General features: G+C 33.4%; 1 protein-coding gene and 1 pseudogene across 2 annotated transcripts in view; both read right to left on the bottom strand.

The window, feature by feature from the left end:
- Window positions 1-1523: 1523 nt before the first annotated feature.
- LOC105118228 (F-box/LRR-repeat protein At5g63520-like) lies at window positions 1524-4230 on the bottom strand (annotated as a pseudogene).
- A 2696-nt stretch (window positions 4231-6926) lies between these two features.
- The window catches only part of LOC105118229 (F-box/LRR-repeat protein At5g63520-like), a 9545-nt gene continuing 4186 nt past the window's right edge, over window positions 6927-12285 (bottom strand). Inside the window, exons 8-12 of one of the 2 annotated variants that reach the window (XR_840915.1) lie at window positions 11607-11794; window positions 10926-11035; window positions 10262-10772; window positions 9356-9448; window positions 6927-7038 (exon numbers count right to left, since the gene is read on the bottom strand). Coding sequence is in view for 1 of the 2 variants with exons in the window: in XM_011016127.1 (XP_011014429.1) it covers window positions 10322-10772; window positions 10926-11035; window positions 11607-11794 (749 nt within the window). In the remaining variant the exon portion in view is untranslated. Of the gene's footprint in view, window positions 7039-9355; window positions 9449-10076; window positions 10773-10925; window positions 11036-11606; window positions 11795-12285 lie in introns of those variants that run through there. The other variant, XM_011016127.1, reaches the window with a different exon arrangement.

Here is a 12285-nt window from a genome sequence, read left to right as displayed (position 1 = left end):
CATATAACTCCAAGTTACTTTGTGCTTCAAAAAATGCACAGGACCTAATAGCATAGGCGCACATAAGTACCTGGGTAATTGATGAAATATCGAAAAATGCTGTTGAGCAAAATCTATCTTACCTTGTAAGCAAATGAAGTTAGGCAAAGTAAAGAAAGAATGTATTCAGAATCATAGGCCCAGCCCGGCCTTGCCTATTGGATGATATTGAAACTGATATAGAGGCGAAAGCTAAATACAACACCAATATATATATACAAATTTTAATGAGCAAAAAATACTGTAAATATAAACTTTAAGTTTACAGGTTTTTTTTTAAATAACAATCCTTCATTTTTTTTTAATGAGATTTACAAATTTTTAAATAAATCAAAAATTATATCTCAACTAAAAAAACAAAATAAAAATCTAAAATGACAAGGGATAAAAAAACATGAAATCTAAAAATAAAAAAAAATTATAAAAATTATCAAAACCAGAGTCTTTTAACAAGACTTTCAAAATTTAAAGATTCAATAAGCAGAATAGCGATTTCATGGAACCACATTTACTATAAAAACAACCTTTAAAAATTCTTTTAAATTTTTTAACGTGATCTAATAATTACTATAGGTAGAGTAGAGATTTCATGAAACTACATTTAAAGATTTTTGTGTTACTTTAATTTGGCATGACCAAACCTTTTTTTGAGTTCAAATTTATACCTAAACCTTCTATATTAATGCTGCAAATATAAGTAAACTGGAGCTTACTCTGGAGGCATGTATTCGAAATGTATGCAAAAGCACTTCCAAATTCAGTTATCTTTGCTCATCTAGAATCTGAAACATGTACAAAGTATTAATTAGGACTACGCACATAAATCAACTTCAGGGTCTATCCCATGAACACAAGAATATGAATGCGGAACCCCTCCATTGAAGTTTTATTTTATTAAAATGTTTTCTGATTTTAACGTCACGATCGACTGTAGGTGATGCAGGGGAAGATAGGGCTTCTCAAGGCTTAAAGTTACAATCTAAACTGCAGACAAAATTTGTTTAATATACTTTAAAATTTAATAATTCATAAAACGTTTCTAAAAATAACTTTTAAATTAAGTACTGAAACAAACATAGTTAAGGAAATCTAAATTGAATTAGGAATCCTCATTATAAAAAATAAAGAAAATCTCCGAACAACTTTTAGACGTAATTTAGACATAGATCCCGACTTTAACTGTAATAACCTTAGCTAGTTACATTAATCCGAACCTATAAAGAATTAGACTTGGAGTACATGCTGACTAATTTTCAACCAAATCCAACAATAGTCACGCGTCAAATTTACCCTACTCGGTCATGTCATTATGTGCATCAGGCTTAATTGATAACAAAGTTATTACGTTTTTTGGCAGTGGACTCTGCCGCTTGGGATAACAGATTCTTTCCGGACTGAGGCAGGTATGTCAAGAACAGTTTGGTTAATAAGGTACAATGTTAGATCTTTCATCTACATTTCAACTTCTGTAAATTTCATATAGATGGTCTCCTATTATCCATACGAATATTATAATATAAGAAGAAAATGTAGTAAGAATTCTGTAGTACTAGATATATTTCACCCCAACAAAATACAAACAACAAGTCTTGCCAATAGTAGAGAGAGTCATCAGTACTTCTGGTAATCCATCACGAAGAAGATGGACAAACTCTAATGCTTTAGAGGTGCTGGAGTATAAGACACCAACACATATACATGTAGACAGCAACACGAAATCTTTTCTTCTTGGTCTTCATGATCATCTGCGTTCAACATTGTAAAGCCACGTCCGACTTCGCCATAGCAAAATATTCCTGCCATTGGGATTCCTGGAAGGTTATCCAAGAATGGTGAGCTATCCACGTTGCTGTGTCAAAAGAATGATTCACCACGGCCCCAACAAGAGAAAACCAAACCTCCAACAACTTCCTTACTACCAACACCACCTGCATGAAGCTGGCAGCTTCTCCAATCCAGTTTCAAGTTTCTGAAATTCTTGGAGACATTACTAGTTGAAGATAATGCGGCCTTTGGATCTGAATGGTAGAAATGAAAATAGTCTCCAGAACTGATGCCATCTCCACTAACAAAAAGGTGCTCTCCATCTCCTCTGTTGACAAGCAATCCATGTCTCAATAAGAAGATAATCTTTGAGAATATACTTAAAACCAAGCTAGGAAAAAAATCTCAAGTTTTTGGCAAGCTTTCTATAAAAAATGCAATGCCAGCATATAAAAATACCGGTGAAAGTTCAAAAAAATCTCAGGTGTTTGGCAAACTTTCTATAAAAAATACAATGCCAACATATAAAAATACTGGTGAAAGTTCAACATCTCACCCCTTAACTCCATGGAAAGCCAGGGATCTCCACAGTTTTGGATTCTCTGACCCAATAACGCATTGTCTTTGTTTTGAAACCCCAATGAACAGTTTAGTTTTGTTCACCAACTGTCATATATTGGAAAAAATCAACAGAGAAAACTTCATTCATGGCAAAAAAATGATATTGTTAGAGAGACTAATATAAAAACATTAATGATAACCTTTTCCATAGTTTAGCATTTTGGATTAGGATAATTTTTTGATATAACTAAATAAATCTATACAAATTGTCTTAAGGCTTTCGGTTAGTAGCAAAGCTGAAGCAAGTACGAGAAGCAACTAGCTAAATCAAGGAAACCATGATAAGGTAAAAGAATGGTTTTCCAAAAACTAGCATACCTCACTGTCGATGCTATCTATAATCCTTTGACCACCAAGAATCTCTTGCTCTCCTTCTCTTCTAGCAGTAAGCAATGTAGCAAGACCTGTCTCAGATTGAGTTTCTTTGACGGAAACTGCCTTATACCTTGGACCTATTGCAGAAACACCATCTGATATTGCAGAATCGAATTGGATTTTCCCTTCACCTGCACATTAAGCCAAATGAAGCAGCAGAGATATGAGATAAGATGTCATAATTTTAGTAAAAAGAAAAAGGCAAGTGCATTGTGATCTTCCCGTTATTTTCTTTTATCTACGAATGAAAGATATTTGAAACATTTCTTGATCTGTACATTGTCATGCTAATTTCTTATAATCTTTCCAATTTTATCGGAAGTCTCCGAAAGAACATTTGTCATTAGATTTCAGTTTTCGAGGTGAATGAAATTGCAAGAACACAGACGAGCAAGGAGATACCAGAAGGTTTGTCTTCATCCCTTGCAAATACAAGAGCAACTGCATCAGTCAAATATTTTGTACTACTCCCATATATATTTCTTGACTCTATGCCCCTTCTGTACAGGAATTGGGATCTCATATTGCCGGCAATGAAAGTTTCCCTTGACATGGCATGATCTGCAACATACAATATACATTTTCAAATTCAAGAACAAATACAGCAGATTTCTACTATGCAAATTCAAGAACAAATACAGCAGATTTCTACTATGCAATTTATCAAGTCTGATAACACATTTTTGAAATTTGACTTCAAGAATTAACTGTCTTCTTAAATTATCAACCTCGTTGATATGTCATGAGACTTTTGAGGTTAATCCACTTCATAATGACATATCCACCGATCTTTATATTCTTTCAATATTCTGATCATCCAGAAAAAAGACTCAAATATTCTGGTCATCCAGTGATGGATTAGAAAGAAGTTTTTGCTTTAGAATAGCAGAGATTGATGCTTGAATATGTCAAATAAATATCATTATGGAGAGAAAATGAAAAGGGTTTGAAGAAAATAGCTTTTCGAAGCTGAAAAATGGAGTAAACATATTTTATTTATAAGAAACAAGCTGAAGATTTTAAAGAGATTGGACTAAATTGTTTAGATTCTTGCCCTTATTTTACATTTTCCTACGAATAAAATTAAAATCAAACGCAAGAAGACTGGAACATCCCTTGTTAAAAAACTCACCCAACTTTTCCATGACAGGTGTGAGGTTAACCTCTTCACCCTGTAGCATTACAGAAGTCACATCTTAGCAAGAAACTCATACAAGAATGAAGCATGTAAGCATGCATATTAGCTTACTCCAAACATTATGATCAGAGCTGGTGATGTGGAACCAGAAACAGAAGCTGAATAATTCTTGATATCCATCACAAAGTTATCAATCATTGCCACTGGACCGGCCTGAGGTCACCATGTCAGCGAAAATATATACTCAAGATCAGTTAATTTATTGTCCACAAATCCAAAAAGTTCTACGCGGAATTTTTTCATAAACTAACACGGTAGTAAAAATTATTTTCTAAACTATCACAACTAAAAAAATATTTTTCAACTGCCACAATTTTCAACTAATAAATTTCATTTCAAGTTTTTGCTCTCTCAAATACTTAACTTATGCAAGAGTCAACATGCTTTATTATAAAGATCCAATGACATGAAATAAATCAACATAATTTAATGGCTAGAAAGAAAAAATGACAAGGCCAAAAAAAGCATCAAAGATACTTTAGAGTTTCGTTAATGAATCTCCAAGTACAGAAAAAATATATTGACAAGATGAATTCATAAATATTATGAAAAGTCAACTTTGAAGAGAGTAATAAGTCACATGTGCAGTATAAAAATAGTGGCACGCATACTTGCTGGTATTCTATCACAACTTTGAAGTTGACTTTTCATTATATTTATGGTTCTCTCTAATCGATATCATTACAAAATTGATAGATTTTTTTTATTGGTATATTACAGTAATTATTAATATACTATATAAAAAATATACTATATAGAAAATATTATAAACATACTCTTGTGTGATAATTTTCATTATTGCTATTATATATTGCCCTCCACATATATATAAAAAGGGTTGGCTAACAATTAGGTTAAGCCTTCCAATTATTTTCAACTTGATATCAAAGCTTTTTGCTATCAGGACTCTTCTTCTTCGTTTTCTTTTTGTAGCCGACATCCTTTCTTCCTCCCTTAAATGGACTCTGCTACTTACTCCCCTACCAAAACATTGGTGCAGCCCCACTAGCTAGCCACTTTGAAGTTGCTGTCGTTGGTTCTTTCTCCCACCAACAACAGCCCCAACCTGCAAAGCCGAACCTTGGCTCTTCCTCTCATGTTTCTGATGTTCCCTTGCACATTATGGAGACAACGACTCCTTTTATTGTTGTATTGTCTAACACTCATCAAGTGGTCTTATTGAAACTTACAACTACCAATTATCTCTATTGGCAAATGCAGATGAAGCGGTATGTTCTTGGTCAAGGTGTTTTCCACTTTGTTAATGGCTCAGTGCCATGTCCTTCCTCTCATGTTTTGACGGTTCTTATGGTTCTTCTTCAGCACTTAGCCCTTCTTTTCTCTGTTGGAAGCAACAAGATCAGCTTATTTTAAACGCACTACTCTCCTCCCTCTCCATGGACGTCCTACATCTTGTGGTTGATTGTTAGACTTCTTCTTATGTTTGGCGCACTCTTGAAAAAGCGCTCACTTCTCTATCAAATTCTCGTATTATACAACTCTGTGGGTCTTTTCAAGATCTTTGGCAAGGAGATGCTTCAGTTACTACATATATGCAGCACGCCAAATCCTTATTTAATGAATTTGTTGCTACTGGCCAACCCCTCTCTCTTGAAGACTTCAACCTCTATATATTTCGTGGCCTTCGTGGTGAGTTTAAAAACTTAGTAACTAATCTTGTGACCAAGGCAGAACCGCTATCATACGTGGACCTTCACAACCACGTTTTTACTTACATAAGTCTTCTTTTCCATCCTTGGGTGCAACTCCAACTCCACCTCTGCTGCCTACACCATCTCTACTACCATCTGCTTATCTTGTACAACATTCTTTGTTACCCTTTACTCATCTTGTACAGTAGCAGACCAACTCCTATTTTAGCCGTAACAGAGGTCATTCCGGTGGCAGCTGGCGCTCTAACAACAACAGGTATAATAGCCATGTCAGGTTTGATTTTCATGACCCTTTTTCCTTTGCTGCCACGAACTAGAAGCAAAATCATTGGTAGCAGAGCAGACGACCTACTACTAGTAGATAGTGGCCTTCTTATCGATCTTATGAGTAGCATGTCAAATGTTAATTACGCTTTTTCTTCAGCCACACAGCCTTGCAATGTGCTCAGTTTCGTAGTAGTGGTCATCAGCCCTCTACCCACCTTGCTGTTGGTCTGGTTTCTGCCTCTACTTGGTTCCCAGATACTGGTGCAAACCAGCATGTTAGTCCCGATCTTGCGACTCTGACTAATTTTGCACCCTATCTTGATAATGATCATTTACATGTTGGTGACGGTAAGGGTCTCTCTATATCCCATATTGGCCATGCCATCTTACATTCCCCTAAATGCACCTTTACATTATCTAATGTTTTCCATGTTCCTCACATTACCAAACCATTGCTATCTGTTTAGAAATTTTATCGTGATAATAATATTTATTTTAAATTTCATGCCTTTGTAATGCTCCTTTCTGGTCTAAGCAATGATGGTCTCCATGTAAAAGATCTCACCACTTAAGCAATATTTCTTTCTAGTCTGAGCAATGATGATCTCTATGTTTTCTTAGAGTCTTCTACTACCACCATTCCTTAAGCTTATTGGCCTTCTTGTAATGCAACCTGTTTGATCACCATCAAAGCATACAAAAGCACATTTCACGTTAGAGACTTTACCATGAAATTTGTGCGGTGTTTTTTTTTTTTTGAAGGCCCAACAAACCTTTGGGTCTGGATTGAGAGAAAAGGCAGAAGCAAGCTTTGGTTCGGAGAGGATTTGATTGCAATTGTGGTTCCATGATTTGCTAACACAAGCTGCTGATGCGAAGGATGTAGCTGGTGTTCTCTTTAGAATGTTTTGAACAAGGTCTTCGTTTATTGATGCAAAGCCTGTCAATGGCGTTTGGGGTTCTTTAGGTTTCTTCTCCATTGCTGATATCTAGATAGGGTGCAACTATTACTTAACCTGGACGTGATGGGTGTTAATTTATGGAAAGCCTCAAAAGAAAGTCAATTACTAACAGTGAAGACTTCGGCGTAATTTCGAGCACCTGCATTCAAAGAAATGTCCATAAACTGACTTCTTTTTCACAACGAAGAACTCAAATCTATAACTAATTCTCAATGTAGGTCAAATAAATTCCAAGCAGATCGTACATAGCTAATTCCAATTGAAGTGGAACCCATAAACACGTTTAGTGGACTACAAAGATGGGTGAAGTTAGGGTTCTTCCACGTAAAAAACAAGTGATCTGAACCATGACCTCAAAGTGTATTATTATTATTATTCCAAACGTATGAAGTAATCTATTAATGGTGGGGTTTAGATTGAATAATGGCCATTAATGTTGATTTGGACTTGACCATCCAAAATAGACTGTTAACAACCTGTAAGATTAGAAAAGTCGTTCGGAAGTATGATGTAGACATACAAGGAAGGGCTAATAAGAAGAGAGAAATGATTCAAACACGTGTTTGGTAGTGGTATATAGTATTTTTTAAAAGTATTTTTGATTTATAAATATTTTTTTATTTTTAATATTAGCATATCAAATTATTAAAAATATGAAAAAATTATTAATTTTAATATTTTTTTCAAACCATCCATATTTTTAAAATACAAACACAAATAAAATGGTAATAAATCACACAAGACAGTTTAAAAGAAATCAACTGTGTACTAATCATGATGAACATAGGTCTTCCTCACCAAACAAAAGCTTAATCTCACCACCTATCTTCTTTGTAATTAGATTTACCATAGCTTGAATTTTCATAGAAAGAACCAACATCTATTTGTGGAAGAAAAAAAAAAACAAAGCACTTTAGTATCGACTAAATCATTAAACTGTGCTATGCCATGATTCAAATCAGAAAAAATTTAAATATATAAAAGAAATATTTAGGCATTATTAATAATTTTTTAATAAAAATAAATAAATAATATGAAGGTTGACCTAATTGACTTAATGAATCTTAAAGCAATCCATACAACCAGTAAAAATATAATTTGATTAACAAAAATTCAAGATAATATTTTCTTAAAAAAATAATATTAAAAAAACAATAAATTGAATTTATTTGGGTCAACTCAAGTTAACCTGTTAAATCCGCAACCAAGATTATGAGACTATGATAAACTTATATAAAACAAATCAAAACAAATTATGAAGCTCAATTCTCAATCAACTTAAAGTTTAAGAATGGAATTGAAAATAATTAATTAAAAAATAATAAAATAAATTGATCTAAGTTAACTTGTCAAATTCATAACTCAGATAATGAGATTGAGATAATCTCATAGAAAATAAACAAAAAAAATGACTTAAGTCAATCCGAATTAATTTACCAAACTTGCGATCAAGGTTATGAGATTGTGGTAATCCCATAAAAAGCAAATAAAAAAAAACTATGAACCCTAATATTCGATAAACTCATTGTTAAAGGTTGAAAATGAATCTAAAAATAGAACATAATAAAACAACTCAGGTCTACTCGGATTAACCCATAAAACACGTAACCTAAGTCATAAGAACATGATAACTTTATAGAAAGCAAACCAAAATAAATTATAAAGTATAATTTATAAAATTAACTCAATATTGAAAGATAAAATAGAAAAAATATCAATTAAAAGAAGATAAAAAAAACTCGACTCAATTGGGTTAAGCCGCTAAACTCATGACTTGAGTTATAAAATGAAGATAATCTCATAAAAAATAAACCAAAATAAATCATAAAACCTAATTTAGAATAAATTTAATGTTGAAAAATGAAATTAAAAAAAAAGTTATAAATTAAAAAAAATAAAAAAAACTTGAGTTAACTCGCCAAATTTGTGACATAAATTGTGAGACCGAGCTAACTATATATAAAACAAACCACAATAAATTATAAAATATAATCTTTAATAAAATAAATATTTAAGTATGAAATTAGAAAAAAAAATATAAATTTAAAAAAAAATATTATTAAAATGAATAATATTTTGTAAAGTGGTATACAGTAAAGACACCATCTCTTTTTAATTTATATTATAATAATAACTTATTGTATAACCAGTGCTCTACTGCATGACAGTTAAAAAAAAAATTAGAGTAAAAAAACCATGTTCATTCAATGCAAAAAAAAAAAAAAAGAGTAACAAATAAAGGTATCTCCGACGAATCTTATAAAAACTATTTAATTTGTCACGTGAAAATATTATTTTATCTTTAAACAAAGCTTTAAAAGTAAAAAGTAAAAAGATAGAATGATAATTTCATTGTAACAATGCATGATAAATTATGTCTATTTTTATATATTTTTGTTAAATAATAAAAGTCCAATAAATATACACAACCTTGCATTTACTTGATCAAATTTTACCTTGCAATTAAACCGAGTCACGAAGAACATCCTAAGACTGCAGCCTACCCACTCAGACAACAAGTCATCTAGTGCTTCAAAACTCCAAATGACCTGAAAAATGAGGCACACGGAAGTAGTGGAGTAAGGTAATGGAGTAAATGCAATATCAAAACAAACTGTACCAAGTAAACCACTCATATAATATTATTGTTTGATAAGCAAATCAATCTTATATCCTGTAAGAAAATGCAGTGAGGGAAAGTAGAGAAGGAATATATTCAAAATCAGAAGCCTCTTTCCTAGCTTAGATCAAATTGTGACCTTCTATGCTAATGCTGCAACTATAAACTGAAACTTACTCTGGTGGCATGAATCCGAATTTGCCCACAAGGCTTGTTAGCAATTAAGCACTAATTCCAGATTTAACTTTGTCAATCCAAAATTAGGACTATGTACATTAATCAACTTCCATGAAGATATAGGAATATGTTGCCTGCTTAAGCTTTTGCTTATTAGACATCATGGTGGATTCTTACAGACACTGTATGCTCATGGATATTTCAAGGCCTCTGGCTGAGTCTAAGGTAACTTCTACCCTAGCCGGACAGGCTGTGGAATATCCTTCCCTAATAGTAAAACTGCATTGTGTTCATTAGACTTTGATTACAATAATTATGTCTGTCACTCCGCTGCTAGAGATGACAAAATCTCGCAATTCTGTCAATATGGTACTAGAGTATTTCATTTAAATTTCATATTATCCTTTTGTAAATATGATATAGCTAAGTCTAGTATGTTCCATAAATAGTACTATGTTATGAGCAGAAAATGTGATAAGAAATCTGAGAACTGCAGTTCTAAAGTGATATATTTCTCCCACAAACTACAGGATTTCACCCCAACAAAATAAAAAACGAGTCCTACCAATAGTAGAGAGAGTCAACAGTACTTCTGGTAATCCATCACGAAGAAGATGGACAAACTCTAATGCTTTAGAGGTGCTGGAGTATAAGACACCAACACATATATAGTGCTATATACATGTAGACAGCAACACGAAGTCTGTTCTTCTTGGTCTTCATGGTCATCTGCGTTCAACATTGTAAAGCCACGTCCGACTTCGCCATAGCAAAATATTCCTGCCATTGGGATTCCTGGAAAGTTATCCAAGAATGGTGAGCTATCCACGTTGCTGTGTCCAAAGAATGATTCACCACGGCCCCAACAAGAGAAAACCAAACCTCCAACAACTTCCTTACTACCAACACCACCTGCGTGAAGCTGGCAGCTTCTCCAATCCAGTTTCAAGTTTCTGAAATTCTTGGAGACATTACTACATGAAGATAATGCGGCCTTTGGATCTGAATGGTAGAAATGAAAATAGTCTCCAGAACCGATGCCATCTCCACTAATAAAAAGGTGTTCTCCATCTCCTCTGTTGACAAGCAATCCATGTCTCAATAAGAAGAATCTTTGAGAATATACTTAAAACCAAGCTAAGAAAAAAAAGTCTCAAGTGCCTGGCAAACTTTCTGTGAAAAATACAATGCCAACATATAAAAATACTGGTGAAAGTTCAGCATCTCACCTCTTAACTTCATGAAAAGCCAGGGATCTCGACAGTTTTGGATTCTCTGACCCAATAACGCATTGTCTTTGTTTTGAAACCCCAATGAACAGTTCAGTTTTGTTCACCAACTGTCATATATTGAAAAAAATTAATAGCAGAAAACTTCATTCATGGAACTTTAAAGCCTAGAGGCAAATTATAACTAATAGCTGAAAATTTAACTCATACACGTATTCTATCTCTTAAATGTAAGCTTAAGAGCTCTGATGTAAGATTTCAGATTATAGGTTTGTAGTTATCAAGGAATTCTTCTATGGCTTACTCTAGGGATCGATGGCAAAAGTATCTCGTATCGATTTCAAATATTTTGGTAGAAATTGCTTGAACTTAAAAGGGATAGGAGTATTTGGATCTTAGAAGAGATGATATAGGTCGCCTGGTGTATTTCTTCTTCACTTACATAAAATCACTCTATCGAAGTACGAATACGTACATGGACCCTTTTTTATAAGGTTTAAGCATCATAAATGAGAAAGTAATCACATTTTCAACCATATAATTTAAGAAATATAACTCAATAATGTCACTAAACAAGATCTTGCGGACACAACTATGCAAACGGTCTCAGGGATTTTCCAGTAACGTCAAAGCAGAAGCAAACGGTACAAACAACTAGCTAAATCATCGTAAGGCAAATACCTCATTGTTGATGTCATCTATAATCCTTTGACCTCCAAGAATCTCTTGCTCTCCTTCTCTTCTAGCTTTAAGGCATGTAGTAAGATCTGTCTCAGGTTGAATCTCTTTGACAGAAACTACCTTGTACCTTGGACCTATTGTAGAAACACCACTTGATAATGCAGAATGGAACTGGATTTCCCCTACATCTGCTCATTAGGCCAAAGCATCAGAGGTTATATATGATGAGATAACATGTCATATGTATGATTTGTGTGTCATCCTTGCACAGGACAATCAGTGGCAAAGTAAAAAACTTTTGTCAGTGGGAGCAAAGTCTATATATAGATGAACACATATGGACAGAAACAAAAGAGAACATATATTTTATGTTGGCATTTGAACAAGAATGCTACTAGCTCTATCTATTAAAACATCTACTTAATCATCATTTATTTCCATAATTCTATTCATATTATTTAATAACAAATTCATATTCGAGGCAATCATTCCAGATTGAAAACATGTTTTGAGGCCAGTGTAAAACAATAAAACAATATACGACCGCATATGAAAACTCAAGAATGTATAGTCCTTAATTTAAAAAAAATACTTTTTTTTTTCATTTTACACCTATAAAAATATTTTGAGGCCAGTGTAAGCAAGTGCCCCCCCCCCCCCCCCCCCCCCCCCCCCCACC

Source organism: Populus euphratica, unplaced genomic scaffold (assembly GCF_000495115.2).
Source record: "Populus euphratica unplaced genomic scaffold, PopEup_1.0 scaffold1817.1, whole genome shotgun sequence".
Lineage (NCBI taxonomy): Eukaryota > Viridiplantae > Streptophyta > Magnoliopsida > Malpighiales > Salicaceae > Populus > Populus euphratica.
Note: the sequence above shows the minus strand (reverse complement) of the source record. Positions and strands in the feature narration are given on the sequence as shown.